Source organism: Brassica napus, chromosome C6, assembly GCF_020379485.1.
Source record: "Brassica napus cultivar Da-Ae chromosome C6, Da-Ae, whole genome shotgun sequence".
Lineage (NCBI taxonomy): Eukaryota > Viridiplantae > Streptophyta > Magnoliopsida > Brassicales > Brassicaceae > Brassica > Brassica napus.
Genome location: NC_063449.1, coordinates 24,351,552 through 24,371,052, shown reverse-complemented (window position 1 = coordinate 24,371,052; position 19,501 = coordinate 24,351,552). Strand labels below are relative to the sequence as shown.

The window sequence follows — 19,501 nt, the reverse complement described above, 5'->3', positions numbered from 1 at the left end:
GTTTTGGTATTGAATCGGATAATCATTTGAAACAAATTTGGACCAATTTTAATCGGGGTTTGATGATCTTATTCAAATCCGGTTTTTAATACAGTTATGAGTTTGACCGGTCCAGTCCAATTTTTTTTAAAAACACTAGTTTTGGTCAGCGATTAATTCTTATATTGCCTTATTTATGTTTTGGGACCCTATCGATGTCTTTGGTCAGCGGGTAATCTTATCTTGCCTTAAATGATGCAGGGAAAAGACGAAATTATCCTTTTAATGGGCTTTAAAATTTAAATAATAAGCCCAATATTTATATAGGTGTAAATCTGAACCGTTGATTGAAACGACCACATCGAATCCTTACCGTTGCATCTTGTCGGTTTCTAACATTTATAGGATATGGGGATCAAAGAGTATCATCGTCCGCGGTTCACTTGCTTCTTTTCGAAACCGTATTAGGGTTACGGCGATTTGGTACGCTCATCCTTCTCTGTTATCATCTCCAGGTATTAAGATTCGTGTAATTGGTTTCGATTTATTATCGTATCTTTTCTCCTCTTAATTATTGGTCTCAATCGATTCCTCGATGTAAACTTGTGTTCTTACGAATTTCTTTTGTATATAGTATTTGATTAGAGATTTATATAGATTATGATTACGAATGATTTCAGATTGAGAATGCCTCGCTTTGATGATCGATATGGAAACACTCGCCTTTACGTTGGTCGCTTGTCATCTAGAACTCGTTCCAGAGACCTTGAGCGTCTTTTCAGCAGATACGGAAGGTAAATTTATCTGCTTTGATTTATTTATTTTAATTTTCGGTGTCTGTGGGGGTTATATTGTTGTGAACTTTATTTTTTCCCGTTGGTATGAATCTGGAATGATTCTTCTTGGGAGATGTGTGCACAATGTTAACACTAGAATCTAATGGGCTTGTTAACATCTATGTCTTGTATTTATAGTGGATAGGTTTAGTGTTTTCTTTCCTTTCTCAGCTTGAATCATATTGTTCAAGGTTGCCTAACGTGGAGATGTTTGATGAGTGTGTGGACTTGGTGGATATTTTCGCCTGGTGTATAGAGGGTGCATCGGTGATTTGGTGTTTTGTTGATTTATTGCATGCTTTTAGTGGACTTGAGAATTTATCCCTTGATTGATGTTTTTTTGGTCTCTTGGTGTTTGAAATTTATCATCTTTTCTTTGGTATGATGAATCTGTAATGATTCTTCTTGGGGGAGATGTGTGCACAATGTTAGCACTAGAATCCAATGGGCGAGTTTACATCTCCTGTCTAGTATTTATAGCTGCGCATATATGGATCTAGGTTTAGTGTTTTGTTTTTTCTTTCTCAAGTTGAATGATGTTGTTGAAGGTTTCTGGGGTGTTTGCCTAACCTGGAGATGAGTGTACTGTGGACTTGGTGTAATTGGTGGATATTCTCTCTCTCCTGGTGTGGTGTATAGAGGGGTGCATTGGAGATTTTGTTGGTTGATTTATTGCATGTTTTACTTGGCCACAAAATCTCAAAATGGTGTTTTGGTGTACGGAAGTTCCTTATATAATGATGGGGCCTTGATTTTCTGGTTCCACAGAGTACGAGATGTTGATATGAAGCGCGATTACGCCTTTGTTGTAAGTTTAATTATAACACCTTTTTAACATTCTTCCCAGGGTTTGCTCTTTTGTATATTCTCTGGCCCTCACATTTTGAGAACAGGAATTTAGTGATCCTCGTGATGCTGATGACGCTAGACACTACCTTGATGGACGAGACTTCGATGGAAGTCGCATCACTGTGGAGGCTTCCAGAGGGGTTAGTTGTTTTCTGTCTCTATATCACAGGTCCATCCACTGGTTCGATGTAAATGACTAATGATGATGTCCTGCAAATAATTTATGTTAAGGCACCTCGTGGTTCTCGGGACTCTCGGGATAATGGTAGTAGAGGTCCACCTCCTGGTTCTGGGCGCTGTTTTAACTGCGGTGTCGATGGTCATTGGGCTCGGGACTGCACAGCAGGAGACTGGAAGAACAAATGTTACCGCTGTGGTGAAAGAGGACACATTGAGAGAAACTGCAAGAACAGTCCTAGTCCTAAGAAGGCCAGGTACTTGTCATTCTTTTAAAGTTATAAACCCTTGTTTTTGAACAGTTTCTTTATTAAGCTTCTTCTGATATCCTTTTGGTTTGTAACTATCCAGGGGTGGTGGAAGCTACTCCAGGTCACCAGTTAAATCACGCTCCCCTCGCCGCAGAAGAAGCCCAAGCCGTAGCCGTAGTTACAGCCGTGGTCGTAGCTACAGGTTAGTTTTAAATTCGAGCCTCAAAAGCATGCGCTAGATAATTATGTAGGTATTTTCTTATTAACTGATGCATCTTTGTTTGACCAGCCGATCACGGTCGCCAGTGAGAAGAGAGAGAAGCGTGGAGGATAGATCACTCAGTCCTAAGGCAATGGAGCGATCTGTATCTCCCAGAGGCAAAGGCCAAAGCATGAGTCCAGAGCGAAGGGTCGTAGATGCAAGCCCAAAACGGGAAAAGCAAGACGGATCAGACTATGAAGGTAGCCCAAAAGAGAATGGTAATGGGAAGAGCTCTGTGAGTCCCATTGTGGGAGGTGAAGAAAGTCCTGCTGGACTTGATGGTCAAGACAGGAGTCCCATTGACGATGAGCCTGAGCTTAACCGTTCTTCCCCTAAAGGCAGCGAGTCACCTTGATGTCTCTACTGCCCCCCAACAGGTTAAAGCTCAATGCCATGTCTGTTCCTTCCTTGACTTACTTTCTTTGTTGGCTCGTTGGTGTGTCATCAGACAGCTTTCAAACTATGTTATCTTTCATACATTTGTTTTTAGCAACACATTTATTTGTCTTTGACTCCTGTAAGAATAAAGCTTCGAGTGTTTATGCTTCTTATTTTTTTTTTTTTTCGTCGACAATATTTATGCTTCTTATTATATTCTGTTTCTTTTTAATCAAAGTTGGTAATGAAAAATATTTTTTATTTTTAAAAATTATTGACTTAATTGGCAGCCTAATTCTTTAGCCTCTTTAATTGCCAAACATTTACGACATAAAGAAAAGTAAACAGCATCGAGTTTGTCTTGGGATGTGTTTGTAACTTTGTATATGTTAATTAATCACTGTGATTTCCTTTTTCTCCTCTCTACTTGAGACCAAAACAAAATGTACGTGAGATCAAGGAGCTGTGTATGTACACAGAGGTGACACTGAGTTGCAGTAACTCAGTTACTAGACCACACTGAGCTTTAGCTTCACAGGGTATTTTCAAGGCCAAGCTCGTCCTCAATTTCGTCACCATCTTCGAACAGCTTGAGAAACCGGGCCTGTTCTTGTTGCCGCTTCTTCTTTCGCCAATACTTGTAACCAACCACAAGACCCACCGTAACCACACCTAACACAAGTACCACAATTAGTACCACGATTGCAGGATGCATTCTGCGCCTTCCCTCTTCCTTATCAGAGCCATCTTCTTTCTTCGAACCTGCAAAACCAAAACGCGCATAATTCAAATGTATAGCAAGCGCAAACAGACAGACATGGGAGAGTTTTGTTGTAGTTGGATGAAATAGTGTTCATCATCCCACTGCTTGTGGTAACTCACCAGATCCGAGCTGTGAGCATCCGTGGCAGAGAAAAGTAGCATTGAACTCCTTGTCCTTTACGTGTGTGTATCTACCCTCAGCAGTGAAATCAGAAGGACAAAGCTCCCATTCGTCAAACGTATCATATTTGAAGGTGTCGTCCTCGTAGATTCCACACCTCTTGCACTTTATTCCGTTAAGTCCGGTTAGTGGCTGAAAACATATAAAAACAAAAAACAAAACACAACATATGTCTCAAATAAAGTGATGATACCCTCCAAAATAAGGCAGCCTAGTCCATTTTAGTGGGTCTTTTGTAAAGGAGCAGTGCAGTATCTATCTACACCTGAGTCCTAAGGACATTAGACAATATCTAAGAACCAGGCAAGGAGAAAGGCAGCTCTTTTAACACTGGTTCAAGATCAAACAAACCCGTTACAGATATCAAAAGTTCTTGCTAGAGCTATGGAATTCAAGATATGATACGTTTCGAACCTGCCAAGATTCGTGGCCTTTGAAAGAGTAGGGGACATTGGTTATCTTCACATCAGGAAGCACCGTCTTGTTCCCTCCTTTGCATTGGAAATAGACTATAGGCTTGGTGGAGAACCACTCGTGCGTCGTGAAGATCTGAATCGTGTCTAGTGTAACTTCTTGTGCTCGTATTGTTCCTGTCAGATCATCACAGTACAATTCGAAACTCCTTATCATCCTCGAGAAAAACAGTGAGATACAAAAGATAAAAGGAAGGGGAGATCAGATTAAGATCTTACAAACGGTGAGAGTATTGTGTTTTTTTTACCTGGGAACGATCCGAGGAAGATGAAACATAATACGAAACCTCGAAAGTCCCAAGAAGCCGATGGGATTCGGATTGACATCACGAATCGCACCGATCAAATGTTAAAAAAAGAGGAGGTGTGTTGTTAGGATTTCGATTTTGCTAGGAGAAGGCTTAGATGCAATCAACACGCATTGATCTCACGCGAGCTTTTTGGCTATGGCGTTGGAGAAAAGCGTCTAGGAACAAGTTAGGAACAGATCGAGCCTTTTCCGTTGACCGGTTGGGTTTGCTTGTTTATAATTTTCTTAATGTGGTCAAATGGAATTTCTAAAATTAATTATTCGACCAACCATCTTATACATAATTTTAAGATAATTTGTAATCCTACACACAGCTTCCCCCTATTTGCGCTATATACCCTATTTCCCTTCAATTTTCTTTCCCCCCATCATTACCATTTTCCCCAATTCAATGGTATTCCACTCTTCTTAGGATATTGAACTAATTTGCTATAATTTTAAACAATACAAAAAATTCAAAGTAATAGAAATATTTGTATATATCTACTTATTTTTTTAGAAGATTACATAAAATAATTAAGTAACATAAACTGATATATGTTTAATTGACTAAAATAGTTTATAATTAGTATTATTGAAGTGTTTTATTTATTTTTCATATATTTAGTTGACTATAATCTCTTTCAATCAAACAAAAAAATATCGATAAAATTATATTTTACTTATATAATATTATTTTCCAAATACAATCACAATTTTGTTTACTGTTATTTTTAAGAGATATTAAAAAACTAAAAATAAAATTTAAAAATAAACATCGTTTGATCAAATAGTTACAAAATAGTTTAATGAGGTAGATATATAATATTTTATCATTATTAAAGTTATTTGTTTTTAGTATTAAATTTGCTTTTTAAATTTCATGTTTTTATGTTTGTGGAACTTAATATAACCATAATCAAAATACCAAAACAAATCTGAATTCTGATTTTAAGATTATTTAAAATAAATTTCAGTTTCCATTCAATAAATCAAAGGCATAAAATTATTTAGAATTTATAAAATATTTAATTATTGTAAATATTGATATGTGTTCATGACCTTCCAAAAATGTATCAGCTACTTATGCATGTAACTTCCTATTGAGCATTGCGTTATTTTCTAATATATTTTTTAAAACATCAACATATAATTTAATAAATATTATGAAAATATGTGCGTATTTAAACGATAAATAAAATTGATTTGATTTGACTTAATTATAATAAAAATAATTATACTTCATTTTGAATTTGAAAGAATATATGTAACTCAATATACTCACAACATGAGTGACTCGACTAATCCAACTTATATCTAAAATCATAGATTTAACTACGATAAAATATATAATTTAATAAAAATAATAATTTATTTTATAAATATAAATCATAGCACAACTCAAAACATATTAAAATATTAACCAACTGTTACAATTTAGTTCTTCTGTAAAATTTATATATGCACGAGACTTCATAATATTATTTTTATATTAATTTATGTAATTTGGAATCAGACACTTTAGTTTATTTTTTCATTTCATTCTAAGCATAATATATATTAAGTTATACATAATCTTCATAAAATACATTTACACATCTAAGACAACAACTACTTAAATGCAAATAAGAAATTAATCAAAATTTTAATATATTTACCCAAATGATAACTAAATTGACTGTAAAAATAACAAAATCGATTATATATAACATATATAAAATCATATGTATAATTAAAGTAATATAATATTATTAATATAAATGATGCATACATATTATAAATTAATTTAAAATTAAAAGTAAATAGCAATCAATTATTATAGCATATTTACTTTAGAAATATTTATACCCGTGCATGAGCACGGAAAAATCACCTAGTGACTAATATTTAAGCAAAAGGCATAATACCAGATTTATTGAACTAAATTTTATACAGATATACCAACCAAAATTTCCATAAATATTTCCTAACCAAATATAAATATTTCAGTGGTAAATTTTTTGATTTTCTTAGCATCTTTAAATATTCCTTATCTCTCAATTAGTTTACATCAATGTTCTAAAATTCAATTTAGATTGTTCCTAGTAGGGGTGGAAACTTCGGTTATTTTCTCGGTTCGGTTTGGTTAGTTCGGTTCTAGTATTTTTCCAACTGAAATAAACCATAGTTAGCTTGATTTGGTTTAGTTTGGTTTGTGTTCAGTTCGGTTTATATTCGATTCGGTTTGTATTTGGTTTGGTTAGGTATGTTTTTTGGATCAGTTTAATTAGGTTCTTCTTAGTTTAAATTTTTTTTAGAGAAATTATGTTTTAAAACATAAATTATGTAAACTGTGAACTAAATTCAATATAAAACTAAAACAAAAACCTTTAAAAAATCACAAAAAAGTATATAATAATTAAAACAAATGAAAGTTTACTAAAATAAAAAAAATTAACATCATTAGTAATATCTCTTATATCATCATTATTTTAAAACATGCAATGAATCATCAATGTCTTTTATATTATTATTTAAAAGCATGCAATGAATCATCTTCCATATGACGTTGTGAAGAAGAACTTTTGTTTTTAATAAAATTTTATTTAGGTTTTAGGTTTAGATTTAACATCCACGTTTACATATATAAGAATATAAAAATACAAACTTTTTTTATTTCTTTTAAATCAAATATTTTAATGATTACATATTCGGTTAGAAGAATATATGTTAATGAATGAAAATGGAAAATATGTGGTTTGGTATTAGAATTTCAGTATATTGGTATTACTAATATTTTTAATTTAAATAATTATAAAAACACATCGGTTTCTCGGTTCGGTTCGGGTTGGAAAAATCTTCAACAAAATGGTTTGAAATAGACTTTAGTTCGGTTTGAATCGGTTTCGGTTCGGTTGGTTCGGTTTGACCCGATTCGGTTCGGGTTTTTTGCCCACCCCTAGTTCCTAGACAGAAAATTGATCATAACCGAAATGATTTACAAAAAAATTAATTTATACAACTCAAGTCAAAACCTGTCTTAATAGCTTAAATTGGTCTAAGTTAGTTCACATTAATGTAAATTAATCTAATCCGGTTAAATCAAGTAACATAAGAATGAGTTATAACTAATTTAGTTATATCGTCTTCACCATCAATTTGTTTATAACCAACTGATGATTTTATCTAATTTTGTTTCTTAATGTAAGCTCACAATTTCTTTTCTAATATATCCAACTTTTATTTTAATCAAAGTTATTTAGTAATTAAACCCATAAAAATTTTAAATTATGTAATATAAATAAAGATATATAATAAATAAACCATATAAATTGATGATATAAATTAATGTCTTAGCCCTAAATAATCAGCTAAACACTAGTCGTATTTAAAATTTCTAGTTACCATCTAACCATTTTTTTAAGAGAAAAAGACAAAAATAACACTAAATCAAGTTTTTGTTCTCAAACTAGCACTCAAGGTCAAAAGTCACAAAAATAACATTTAATGTTTTATCAAAAGTCACAAACTTAGGGTTTAGAGTTAAAGGGTGGGGTTTATGATTTAGGGTTTAGGGTTTAGGGTTTAGAGTTTAGGGTTTAGGGTTTAGATTTTAGGGTTTAGGGTTTAGGGTTTAGGGTTTAGAGTTTAGGGTTTAGGGTTTAGGGTTTATGGTTTAGGGTTTAGAGTTTAGGGTTTAGGGTTTAGAGTTGAGAAATGAGGTTTTGGGGATAAGATTTACTTAGAATTAAAAATAAAAAAATTAAAATTTTCAAAGGATAAACTTAGAAATGTGCTATTTTGGTCATTTTAGTTTTTGAGTGCTATTTTTGTGATATAAACTTAGAAAGGTGATATTTTGGAGATTTGCCTTTTTTTTAAACCTTGGTTTATTTTTTATTTTAATTTTATCTAATTCATTACTCATGAGATGAGTTTAGGGATCGGGTTAAGAGTCTGTTTTTAATCTTTTTTAAAAATTAGGTTAAAAACCCTTCTATTTGGAAGAAAAAAAGAGGAATGGATTCCTCAAGCCACATTTTAATAAAAAGAACTTAAAGCTATACAACAACAACAAAACAAGTTATATGTTTATTTTCACAAGAAACAAACAAACTGTATACTAGGAAGATGAAAATCGCCAAGATCATCATCTTCTTTGGAAATTGAGTTTGCCAACAAAGAATGCAAACATCAAAGCCAATGCAATAGGAAAAGCGATTTGAACAACCGCTGTAACTGCCAAACGGTCATGATGGAATCCAAAATAGTCTTCTAAGAATTTTGAAGCCGTCGTGGATTCTCCAAAGACAATGATCTCTTCATGAATATTTTCATACTGAGCCGAGAAAAAACCGTTGAGTGTCCATGACGTTGGTGTTATATAATATAACCAAATCCACCACCTTGGAACTTGCTGCACAAGAGACAAACACATTATTAGATAAAAAAGTTCTTCCGACATACTCAACGTATTTAAGATAAAAGATCATACCGTTTCAGGAATCAAGAACCCGGAAAAGAGGTTAAAGTTAACAAAGAAGATGGACTGAAGAATCGAGGCAACCATGAAGTTTGGTGTGATGGAGATGAGGAACATTGCGAGATAGTTGTAAGTGAGAAGTGAAGTGAACATAGAGTAGAGTGCCCAAAAGACTTTGTATGTCGAAGGATAGAAACCGATCATAGGATATGTTATGATCACAAACTCGGCTGCTTGTATGAACAAGTAAGGTATCTCAGTCACAACTTGACCTAATGCATAAGCAGTTGCTGAGTACATCCCTGCAAATCTTTCACGGTACATAACATTACGTTCTGTTTCTAAATTCCGAAGAGCTGATGCACAATTGTTAATTCCTAAGAAAAGCACAGCCCCATAGATCGCTCCAACTACAGTGAACACACTCTGTTGAGTATCTCTACAACAAAACAAGCAACATTAAACTTACATAACATATTTGAACATTCTAAGGTATAAATATATCCAAAATCTCATAGTTACTTACATTTTCTGGCCTTGTTTCCAGAAAAGAGCACCGAAGATCAAAGAAGAGATTAATGTGTGAATCAGACGCATTAGGTTATAAGAAGGGTTCCTCCAGTAAGACAAGTTCATCTTCCATAGGATAGATTTGAATTGTCCATACCAACTTTGTGCATATGTTCTTTTAAACTGTAAATCATTTGACCCTGAATCTGGTTGGCTTAACTGTTTCACAAGCTCTGAGTTGCTCCTGTAAACAATCACAAATGTTTTAGAACAACACGTTTTGGTCTAGTGCATAGATTTAAAGATTTACTCACTTGAAAAGAGCGGACTCATTGTAGATTTTAGCGAAATCGACACCAAGTTCAACTTCAGCAGATTGTGAACTAACATCAAGCATCCATGTTGCTGGATTGTGGTTGTCTCTTATTTTGGGAACTCCAGGAACATTCTGTTATTTTATAACCCAACAACATTTAAAAACACAAACTTCTAATCTGTTTGGTAAGAACATCATACATTAAAAAAACTATGAAACTTACCTCAAAATACTCGATAATGTGACATGAGTTTTGGCCTAGTGGTCCTGTGTAGATCATGCGACCACCTCTTTTAAGAAGGACTAACTGAAAATTCAAGTTAATGTTAAGACTTCGTTAGATAAGTTAAAAACATTTGGGGAAAATATGAAAGATATATAATTTTAAGAGAATATTTTGCAATTTTAATTACCTCGTCGAAAGCTTCGAAAATATCGATGCTAGGCTGATGAATAGTGCAGACGATGGTTCGTCCAGTGTCAGCTACGTTCTTCACAGCTCTCATAACAATGGCGGCTGCTCTTGCGTCGAGTCCCGTCGTAGGCTCGTCCATGAAGATGATCGACGGATTCGCCACCAACTCCACCGCGATCGTAAGCCGTTTCCTCTGCTCCGTCGATAATCCGCTCTCTCCGGCGACTCCCACCAAAGCATCCTTGATCTCGTCTAACTCGATCGTCTCCAGCACTTGCTTCACGAATTCCTGTAAAGATTGGTTTGAGATTGGTGTCGAATTGCTCTTTGATTTGTGTGTGGAAGAAGAGAAAGGGAGGTTACGGTTTTGGTTGCGGACTCGATCTCAGGAGCGAGACGGAGCCAAGCGGAGTAGATCACGGATTCTTCGACGGTGATGTTTGGTGAGTGAATATCTGTTTGCTCGCAGTAGCCTGAGACTCTAGCGAACGTTTCTTGGACTTTAGGGAAGCCGCTGATTCTGATGTCGCCTTCTATGTATCCGCTGGTCTTTCTTCCGGCTAGGACGTCGAGGAGTGTGGTCTTTCCGGCGCCGCTCACTCCCATCAACGCCGTTAGGATTCCCGGACGGAAAGCTCCGGTGATGTCTGTGAGAAGTTGCAGCTTCTTGTTAGCAAATCCTTGCTCTCTCATCTCCTGAGAATGATCATCATTAGAACATATCAAAGATAGAATCAAGAATCATTATGTGATTGGTTATGATGGTTTTACCACTGGAGTGTCAACGAAGTAGTTCAGTTCTTGAAATGTCACAGTGAGGGGCTTGAAAGGTAACACCATCTTGCCTGTGGTTAAGCCAAAGTATGAGTGAGAAGAGTATGTAGAACGAGAGGATTGAGAAGAATGACGACAAGGTTTTCACCTTCTGTTTTTACAGGGGAATCTGTAGTCTTTTTCTTGATGGATGAGTAGTCTGTTGTATCTTCTGTTCCTTGCAGCTCAGAGAGTTTTTCTTGTGAGATCATGGCTCGTGATGATGTCGGTGCTGTCGTTTTGGTGAATGAAGTTTATAAGGCTGTTGTGTTTCAAATAATATAACACTTGTGTAGTAGAAGATGAACTTACATTTCAAAAACGTCAGCGCCAGAGTGAAAATTGTGTTGAAGAGCACAGTGAAACCCACCAAGGCACAGAGTGATACCCAATACATATAACCATCGTAGTTCAGTCCACGGCTTTCGAGTATGGTTCTCCCCAAGGTAAGATTAGTACTTGGTTGTATCTACAAATGGGGATGTAACAAGAACAAGCTGATTAGTGTGAAGAGCTTATCTAGGATTTGTGTGATTAAGAGACACTTACCTGGCTCCACCTTGGAGCAAGAAACTCATTTACCGATAGCCCAATCTCACTGTAACTCAATGGATTTGCCCAGAAACCCCACTTGAGCCATGCCGGCATAGAAGCTGCAGCAAATACAAAACCTTAAGAGTCGTCCTTGTATGGTACAACGTTTGAGGCAAGGATTGGGGGCAAAGTCTTACGTGGTGGAATGACAAAACCGGCAAAGACAAATGTGATTAATATACCAAAACTGCCAGCTGTGACTGAAGCAACTACTGTCTGGAAGATTGCAGCTAGACACCGGAACATGGATATCGAAGTGAAGTGAACAAGAAATAGTAGAATGAACTGCTTGAAGAACCTGGAACATTAAACTTCATCATGTTACAGCTGTATGAACATTTTTCTAGGTTTTAAGTCCCAAGCAGCAGAGTAGAAGAAAGCTCACCTGGAGGCTTCAGGGGTGTACCCAATGACATAGTAAGTGAGTCCAGTCCAAACGAATGATTCAAGTAACGAGAGTGGGACCTTTAACACCGTTGCAGGGATTGCATAAGCCCATGCTGGATAGAAACACAACTGCTTCTGTTTGTAAAATACAGCTAAGCGTTGAGCCGTCATAGCCAACTCAGGGAATCCATCAACAAGAAGGATAATGACGGCGAAAAAGAGGGCACTCATGTAAGAGTTTCCATGAAGGATATCAATACCCATCCTTGTTCGGATAAACACAGTCATAGTAATGAATGCTGCCATCACAAGCTGCATACATAAAGCTAGAACGGTCAGGAATAGTATTAACATAGAAAGAAGATCAGAAGGAGAGAAATGAAAACTTCACTGTACCTGACCCGTCTTGAATATATAGACGAAATAGTTTCTCTTCATGAGAAGATACTCTCTTGATATGCAAGCTATAAACATCTCCCAGTTTGGTAGAGAGTACACGCTGAAGGAAAGAGCATCCTTATGGCTTTTTGATCTATCATATGGTTTAGACAGAGCTTCCTCAATCTTTTTCCCTATACTGAAGTCCTTGAATTTCTTCGACAACATGTCTACTGAGACAAAGCTATAAGGTAAATCCTCGTGACGCCAGTATTGAACTTGGTCTTTTCTTGATATAACCTTCGAAGCAGAACAAGAGAGGATCAACAACTCATGAAACAAAAGGTCACTTTAGGGAACGAAGCTCTGGCTATTACCTCCTGGAGATAGTCTGCAACACCTTTCCTTTCAGGGCATTGGAATCCACACTCCTCAAAGAAGTTCAGGACCTCACCACGTGGGCCATGATACACTATTTTCCCCTTGGCCATCAGCATAACGTCATCAAAGAGGTCAAAGGACTCTGGAGCAGGTTGAAGAAGCGAAACAACAACAGTAGCGTTTGATATGTGAGCCAGCTGCTGAAGAGATTTAACAATCTGAAAAGCCGTGGAACTGTCTAAGCCGTTTGTTATTTCATCCATAAACAGTGCCTTTGTTGGACCAACGATCATCTCGGCTGCAAAAAGTTAAAGGAGGTTCAGGTACATGAGCAAAAGTTGACAGTATTGCATGTTCCAAGCTATGAACAAACCTGTGGTAAGACGCTTCTTCTGGCCCCCTGATATGCCTCTCCTCATCACATCTCCAATCAAAGTTTCTGCACAAATGTCGAGTCCAAGAATCTGCAAATGCGACCGAAGACATAAGAACCAAACAAGAAGGGGCAGAGTTTCAGCCGAGCTACCAAAGAGACTATAATACCTTCAAGATGTAATCTGTTTGCAGACTTCTTTCAAGTCCTTCAACAGATATTGCCTACAGGAAACAAAAAGTTCTAATCAACCACAGAGCTTAAAGGTTAGGCTCAAGGGATAAGAGAGTGTTAGAGGAACGTACTTTCATGTAAGCATCCACTTCTGTGTCAGGAATGATTCCTGCTTCCTTTTCTCTTTTACTAACTTCCATCATAATTTCTGTTTCCGCAGGAAACGAAAGAATCATGATACATTTTTCTTAATGCACTCTGAGGAGACATTGATTGGTTGGTTTATGAATCCTACCTGTTCGGCTTCCAACACCCTGACAACGAGCTGAGAAGTCGACTGTCTCCCTCACTGTCATCTCAGCAATGTGCAGATCATATTGGCTTATGTACGCCGATGTTTTCTGAGGAACAAACTCGTCAAGTCTATGCCCATTGTAGGAGATTTCACCTGAACACTGTGGAAACAGAAAAGGTATACACTTCATAAATCTGCAGTAAATGAAATTGATCGAAATAAAAACACTAAAACTATCTGCTTTCATCATTTGAACCTTTAGATTATTTTCTAAGTTTCCTGATAAGGCCTTCAACAGAGTCGTTTTTCCACATCCAGGAGGACCAAGCAACAATGTTAACCTGCAAGAGCAAGAAGATTTATTAAACACACTTTGATGGCATAAAGGTTTGATCAGAACTTGCAAGAAGACGACTACTAACCTTCCCGGTTTTATAATGCCATTGACATCATTAAGAATGCTTATCTTGGCTTCTCGTGTTTTTGCACCAGTGAGCTTCACCAGTTCCTGGATAAAATCAATACAATAAAAATTTCAAACTCGGAGGCTTTAAAGCACTCACAGAATCAAGACAGCAACAGCTTTTTGAGTGTGCAGAAGTTGTTACTCACAGACAAAACACGCGTAGCAGTGTTCCACAGTGTTGGAAGTGCCTTCCCTTCAACAATCTCGCACTCTGCCTCCACTTTTAAACCCTCATACCTCACTTCTATGGTCGGTAACTCCATTCCAACTCTGCACAACCCAGTTTTAATCTCAAAGTCCAAGAATCCGAAAGAGTTAAGATTATTACTTACCTGTCTATTCTTCTCCTGATTTTCTTGAGCAACTTGAGATTATCATTCTCAATGTGTTTGATGAGTTTCTCAATCATCAGATGGCGTTCCATGGCTCCAAGCTTCGTGACATCAACGACTCTTTTTCCTTTCTCAGTCATGGACTCATCACCATCATCAAGGAGAGTCGATCTCATGCGTTTCACGGTTGGCAATCTCTCGATCTCAGCCCATTGCAGAGCATACTCTGCATTAGTATCATTGCCCTCACCATCATGATCAGGTTCATACCTCGAAGAGCCGCTTCTGAAACTCGAGGTGTGTCTATGGAACGATGATCTGATGCTTCTTCCAATCTCTGCAAGCTCCACTCTCAACGACTCAATCTCGTCTGCTCCAGCCATATTAGCCATGGCTGTGGCTTAATGAGTTTGAGCTCTCTGTTATCAGAAACTCAAAAGTCTAATTGATATGTAAGCCTAACTGTTTTGACTTGCAGACATATATATAGTTATACATTGTTCAAACTGATACGCTTCAATGATGTAAGTGAATACATCAGCTTTTCTTCTTAGTTCTTGAAATTATCTGCGACTTTTTTTTTTTGGTCTAAAATTATCTGCGACTTCCAAGGTCAAAAGATATATTGATAATAAAAACACATGCTGTGATACTCAAAAAGTTATTGTGAACAGCTGTGTGATCATGGAGGGTTGAGTATCAATTTTATATTCCTTGATAATTCGAGAGCTGGTTCTGGGCCATGTCTTCGTGCGTTTCTCGTTCTTCAAGTATATGTCTTCGTGAGTTTCAAAAAAAAAGATTCCCCTCTAAGAAAGTCTTATGTATATATATACACATTTACTTGTTATTTTTTTTTTTTTGTTTAAATAAGGGTTAAACCCGGCTCTATTAAAGACACAGACCTAACCCCCGGGTGGGAGGTGCAACCTACGGATGGATCCTCTCCCGGATATTCAAATGGGCCGTAAGCATGGACCCATATCCGCGTGGCCACATGTGGAGCTAATAATTTCGCAATAGAAGAGAATCGATCCCTGCCCTGGACCAATAGGGCAACTCATTCTCCAGTGGAAACCATTAAATCACCACGATGTGGTTTACTTGTTATTTTATGTAGAATGTAATACGTATGTTTTTATTGTGACATTTCCAACCAGCAGATGCAGCATGAAACCCGCTATTTTTTACTACAAGAATAATAAGAAACCACTTGGAAACTATTAATAAGATCAGTCACGTTCTGTACCGTTTGGATTCAAATTTGTGGTTGAAAACCAAGATTCTTGGAATTGATTTTGAAATTAAATCACAATCTTATCATGTCACTATAATTATATATTTTTTGAATCTTGGTTTTAGTAAACTATATATGTAAGCTCAAACTTTATATATACCTATCATGACAATCTTTGCTAGTGCATATGTACAGATCTTTGATGATTCCTTCAAATTACAATTAGTGTATTCTTTTTCTACAAACAATAAATTCCATAAACACTAGCTTCACTGAATAAAAAATATTTATCAGCAGCGAATGCAGTAAAAAAACATATGATATAATTGAATGCTCTAATTAAGGTGAGCAAATGATTTCTCTATACACACACACACATATATATATGTGCATCTTGTTACAAATAAGAAGCAAAAGGGACAAGGAAGATGAAAGCAATGACATAACAAGATGTTGAAAGAAAAGTTGGCACCAAAATCAAATTAATAATCTATGAATAAGCATGACAACGCCCTCTTCAGCTAATCCTCCTTTTTGTTTATTGAACTCATTAATTCATTCTATTTATTTTTTTTTATTTTTTTGGTCTAAATGTCAAAATTCATTATATTTCTTTATGTATATATATTCAAATGTTTATCTTTCACCATTTCCAATGGTATATAATAATTTTCTCTATATTTCATTTCAAAATAAAATAATTCTATTATAAAGTTGAATTTGCTCTAATAGTTTATTCTACAATAGAGTTATCTTATAATAGAGTGAAATATAAAGTAATATAAAGTAAAAAAACAAAATTACTTTATATTTCATTATATTATAAATTTACTCTATTATAGAGTGAATCATTAATGCAGATTCAATTTTTTTACAGAATTACTTTATTTTATAATGAAATATAGAAAAAATCAATGTGTATCATCGAAGATTTCCTAAAGATTAAACTTAAGGTTGGAGTAAATCATACGCATTTCATTAACTAGCAAAGATCGTGAGCATTATTATAATTATATTTCACATTGATCGAAGACGGATCACTATGATGGTTAACTTCTACAAAAGGCAAATTTGTTTGTAAGGTTTCATCAAGTCGTGGCGGACCGGGTTATAATGAGGGCTGGTCCTGAACAAGCTTAATGAAACGGTGGCTTTAGGTTTCCAGAATTTTTGAAAAAAATCTTATATATTAAAATAGAATTCACAACCTTGATTCATGTGTGATTTTTTAAAAATTAGACCTAATTGACCTAATTGACCTATTCCTAGAAAATCATGTTACATTTAATATCTAATCTTATCATTTTAATTTTGGGCCTACAAAAAATGTTTATTGGGCTATTAATAATTGGATTTAAACAATAGATGATCCATTGGACTTATAGATAATATAAATTAAATAGATATCATTTAATGTTGTAATACTATACCTCTATATGCTAAATATTTAAATATTTGTCGATGTTAACTTTTAAAATTATAAAAAAAAAATTTAAATAACAAAAATCATATTATCTAACAATATTTTATTAATCTTTATATATATAGTTATGATTGTAATAATGAAATAATAACCGAAAATATATATATATAAGAAGATACAAATACATGTGAAAGTTTGAAACAATCTATTCAATGAAAAAATATACAGTAAACTTATTATGTTTTAAAAATTTATAGACACATATATATTATAATAAATACCAATTTAGAATTGAAAACAAAATATTTATATAAAAATAAATGAAAACAAAAACCCGCGCGGTTGCGCGGATCGAAATCTAGTTTATATTAAAATAGGTTCTCAAAAAAATATTTTTAGGCCTAGATATTTATAAAAAAAAGTTTAGTTCAAATATTTAATAAATTGTCTAAGGTCCTTAAATTTCAGAGCCATCCCTGGTTGTAATTCAAACTTCATTTCCGTTTTGGATTGAAATTTATATAATATATCTTTAAAATAAAATTAAAAAGAAATCTTTAAAATATTTGTCTCAAAAACATCTTAGATGTTTTCGTTTTGTCTAGTTATTGTAAGAATACTGCATGAGATTTTATAATGAAAAATTTACTTCATATAGTGCAGAGGAAACAACGACAACTTCAAATCGTTTCCTTTTATAACTAAGACATATACTCATATAGTGGTTGAGTCCCACGACTAGGTCGGGTGTCTACTGAAATGTAGCTTTCAGACAATTTCTTATTATTATCATTTAGATCGCCTTTTAACAACTGTCTACCATCTCTTAGAAAATAGAGTAGAAAATACTTGTGATGATAACTTTATAATATTTATACTTAGATTAAACCATAGATACTTGACCAAAAAAGAAGAAGATTAAGCCATAGATCACTTGCTTTATGTCGGGATCTCTAAGAGCATATTTATCTTAACAAACAACGGCCAAAAACACTTTAAGCTCTTGTACAATGAATTTGTTTTTTTAATTTTTAGTGAGTTCTCTAAAAGATATTGTTATTTATCTAAATCATTAAAAATACTGTAGAAAAGTCATAGTTGTACCACTAATTAGAAACTTAATCAATTAACCTAAATTAACTCTTATATGATACTATCTTAACAAAACGTAATATAGATCTAAACTAAATTTCCCATAAAAGTTAAATATATTTATGTTATGCAATTATTGTCTATTGTTGTTAAATTACTAGGGCAAGCGCGGGGTTTGTGAATGTTGTATGTCACAGTAATACTGATTCCCAATATTCTCAATAGAAATGCTCGGGTTCGTGAATGTTGTATGTCACAGTAATACTGGTTCCCAATATTCTCAATAGAAATGCTCGGGTTCGTGAATGTTGTATGTCACAGTAATACTGATTTCCAATATTCTCAATAGAAATGCTCTCATAACATGTATAGATACTGCTGAAGATCAAAACTCACTGGGAAAAGATATGTAGTAGATTAACTCTTATGAAAATTGTAATGTATATTTAGCTTTTTGTCATTTAGACTGATTTTTTCCTTATCAAAATAAAATTTAGGCATATTACGGCTGTTTATATTGGAACTGCTTTTCTTTTCGTTGATGTTACAACATTTGTTTTTTATAGGGAAAATGACAATTTAATACCTAACATATAATAATATGTTCAATTCATACCCGACTTATACCACCATGAAAAAACATATCTGAACTTTCGAAAATTTCAAATAACATACCCCTTGTTTATTTTTTTGGCAAAATCATACACTAATCGACACATCAGCTGTCACATCATCTAATTTTGCCAACGGGAATGCCACGTGAACAATTTTTTTTTATAAAAAAAGTCATTTTATAAAAAATATTTTTTTAGAAAATGTAAAATTTTATAAATTTATATTATTTAGTTAAATTAACAAAAAATAATTAAATAATAAATGCTGTCAAAAAAAAAAATTAAATAATAAATCTTATACAAGCGTTATATTTGTAAATTTTCTGATCCTATCACAATACCGACCTTATAAGAGCTACATATGTGTTGTAATGATTCAACTTGATTTTGATCCGCGCTTAGAAAGCGCGAGTTTATTTTTGGACTTAAATAAAAAAAATGAATGCTATATTCCCTCATTTTCAATTTAATTGTTGTTCTAAAATAAGATTTATGTTTCAAAATAAGTATCGTTTTAGAATTTCAATGCAAAATTTATTAACAAAATTTTTCTGTTTATTTTTCTATTGGTTGAAATATGTTTAGATGTATATGTAATTATGTTTTTATTTTGGAAATATACAAAATCATATGTTTTATTAATTTGTGTGCATAAACCTAGACAATTAAAATGAAACAGAATGAGCATAAGATAGTATATAAGTCTGGGAATACTTATTCGGAGTCGAGGAACCAAACCATACCAAACTGAAAAATGAAATAAAAAATGAACTGAATTTCATAAATAACCGAACAGATCCTA

General features: G+C 34.3%; 3 protein-coding genes and 1 long non-coding RNA gene across 7 annotated transcripts; 2 read left to right on the top strand and 2 right to left on the bottom strand.

Moving 5' to 3' along the window:
- Positions 1-347: 347 nt before the first annotated feature.
- LOC106406206 (serine/arginine-rich splicing factor RS2Z32) lies at positions 348-2,914 on the top strand. Of its 3 annotated transcripts, none has more exons than XM_013846826.3 (7): positions 348-494; positions 660-773; positions 1,584-1,623; positions 1,709-1,804; positions 1,896-2,098; positions 2,193-2,294; positions 2,382-2,914. In XM_013846826.3, exons 2-7 carry the CDS (start codon positions 667-669, stop codon positions 2,707-2,709), a joined length of 876 nt encoding a protein of 291 aa, XP_013702280.1. In that variant the 5' UTR covers positions 348-494; positions 660-666; the 3' UTR covers positions 2,710-2,914. The 3 variants fall into 3 exon arrangements, with proteins under 3 accessions (XP_013702280.1, XP_013702281.1, XP_048617007.1); XM_013846827.3 differs by having other exon boundaries at positions 401-462; XM_048761050.1 differs by having other exon boundaries at positions 408-494; positions 1,364-1,623.
- A 149-nt stretch (positions 2,915-3,063) lies between these two features.
- On the bottom strand, positions 3,064-4,671 carry LOC106406207. The gene is made up of 4 exons (XM_013846829.3): positions 4,397-4,671; positions 4,090-4,265; positions 3,615-3,807; positions 3,064-3,494 (listed from the first exon to the last, which is right to left on the bottom strand). The coding sequence occupies exons 1-4, from the start codon at positions 4,473-4,475 to the stop codon at positions 3,265-3,267; spliced, it is 678 nt and encodes a 225-aa protein (XP_013702283.1). The 5' UTR covers positions 4,476-4,671; the 3' UTR covers positions 3,064-3,264.
- A 3,712-nt stretch (positions 4,672-8,383) lies between these two features.
- On the bottom strand, positions 8,384-14,725 carry LOC106406653 (ABC transporter G family member 37). 2 transcript variants are annotated; one of them, XM_013847351.3, is made up of 23 exons: positions 14,334-14,725; positions 14,148-14,271; positions 13,958-14,043; positions 13,792-13,876; positions 13,536-13,695; positions 13,372-13,448; positions 13,237-13,290; positions 13,067-13,157; positions 12,690-12,991; positions 12,331-12,612; positions 11,933-12,246; positions 11,685-11,845; positions 11,503-11,606; positions 11,266-11,422; positions 11,063-11,185; positions 10,912-10,985; positions 10,504-10,836; positions 10,139-10,429; positions 9,949-10,032; positions 9,724-9,857; positions 9,426-9,653; positions 8,912-9,338; positions 8,384-8,833 (listed from the first exon to the last, which is right to left on the bottom strand). In XM_013847351.3, the coding sequence occupies exons 1-23, from the start codon at positions 14,723-14,725 to the stop codon at positions 8,567-8,569; spliced, it is 4,350 nt and encodes a 1,449-aa protein (XP_013702805.1). In that variant the 3' UTR covers positions 8,384-8,566. The 2 variants fall into 2 exon arrangements, with proteins under 2 accessions (XP_013702805.1, XP_022560477.1); XM_022704756.2 differs by having other exon boundaries at positions 13,536-13,876.
- Positions 13,040-14,896, top strand: LOC106406654. The gene is made up of 3 exons (XR_007325182.1): positions 13,040-13,377; positions 13,461-13,712; positions 13,854-14,896. It is a non-coding gene; the product is annotated as an uncharacterized LOC106406654 (long non-coding RNA).
- The last annotated feature ends 4,605 nt before the right edge of the window (positions 14,897-19,501 follow it).

Bases quoted from the DNA above. Each gene is read 5' to 3' on its own strand.
- LOC106406653 (XM_022704756.2), bottom strand. From the start codon at position 14,725: ATGGCTAATATGGCTGGAGCAGACGAGATTGAGTCGTTGAGAGTGGAG. The intron at 13,877-13,957 runs GTTAGTAGTCGT...TTGCTCTTGCAG, and splicing joins GGCATTATAAAACCGGGAAG to GTTAACATTGTTGCTTGGTC. The intron at 9,654-9,723 runs GTGAGTAAATCT...GATTGTTTACAG, and splicing joins AATGAGTCCGCTCTTTTCAA to GAGCAACTCAGAGCTTGTGA.
- LOC106406207 (XM_013846829.3), bottom strand. From the start codon at position 4,475: ATGTCAATCCGAATCCCATCGGCTTCTTGGGACTTTCGAGGTTTCGTA. The intron at 3,808-4,089 runs GTTCGAAACGTA...ATATGTTTTCAG, and splicing joins AAGGCCACGAATCTTGGCAG to CCACTAACCGGACTTAACGG. The intron at 3,495-3,614 runs GTGAGTTACCAC...TTGGTTTTGCAG, and splicing joins ATGCTCACAGCTCGGATCTG to GTTCGAAGAAAGAAGATGGC.
- LOC106406206 (XM_013846826.3), top strand. From the start codon at position 667: ATGCCTCGCTTTGATGATCGATATGGAAACACTCGCCTTTACGTTGGT. The intron at 1,805-1,895 runs GTTAGTTGTTTT...ATTTATGTTAAG, and splicing joins CTGTGGAGGCTTCCAGAGGG to GCACCTCGTGGTTCTCGGGA. The intron at 2,295-2,381 runs GTTAGTTTTAAA...TTGTTTGACCAG, and splicing joins AGCCGTGGTCGTAGCTACAG to CCGATCACGGTCGCCAGTGA.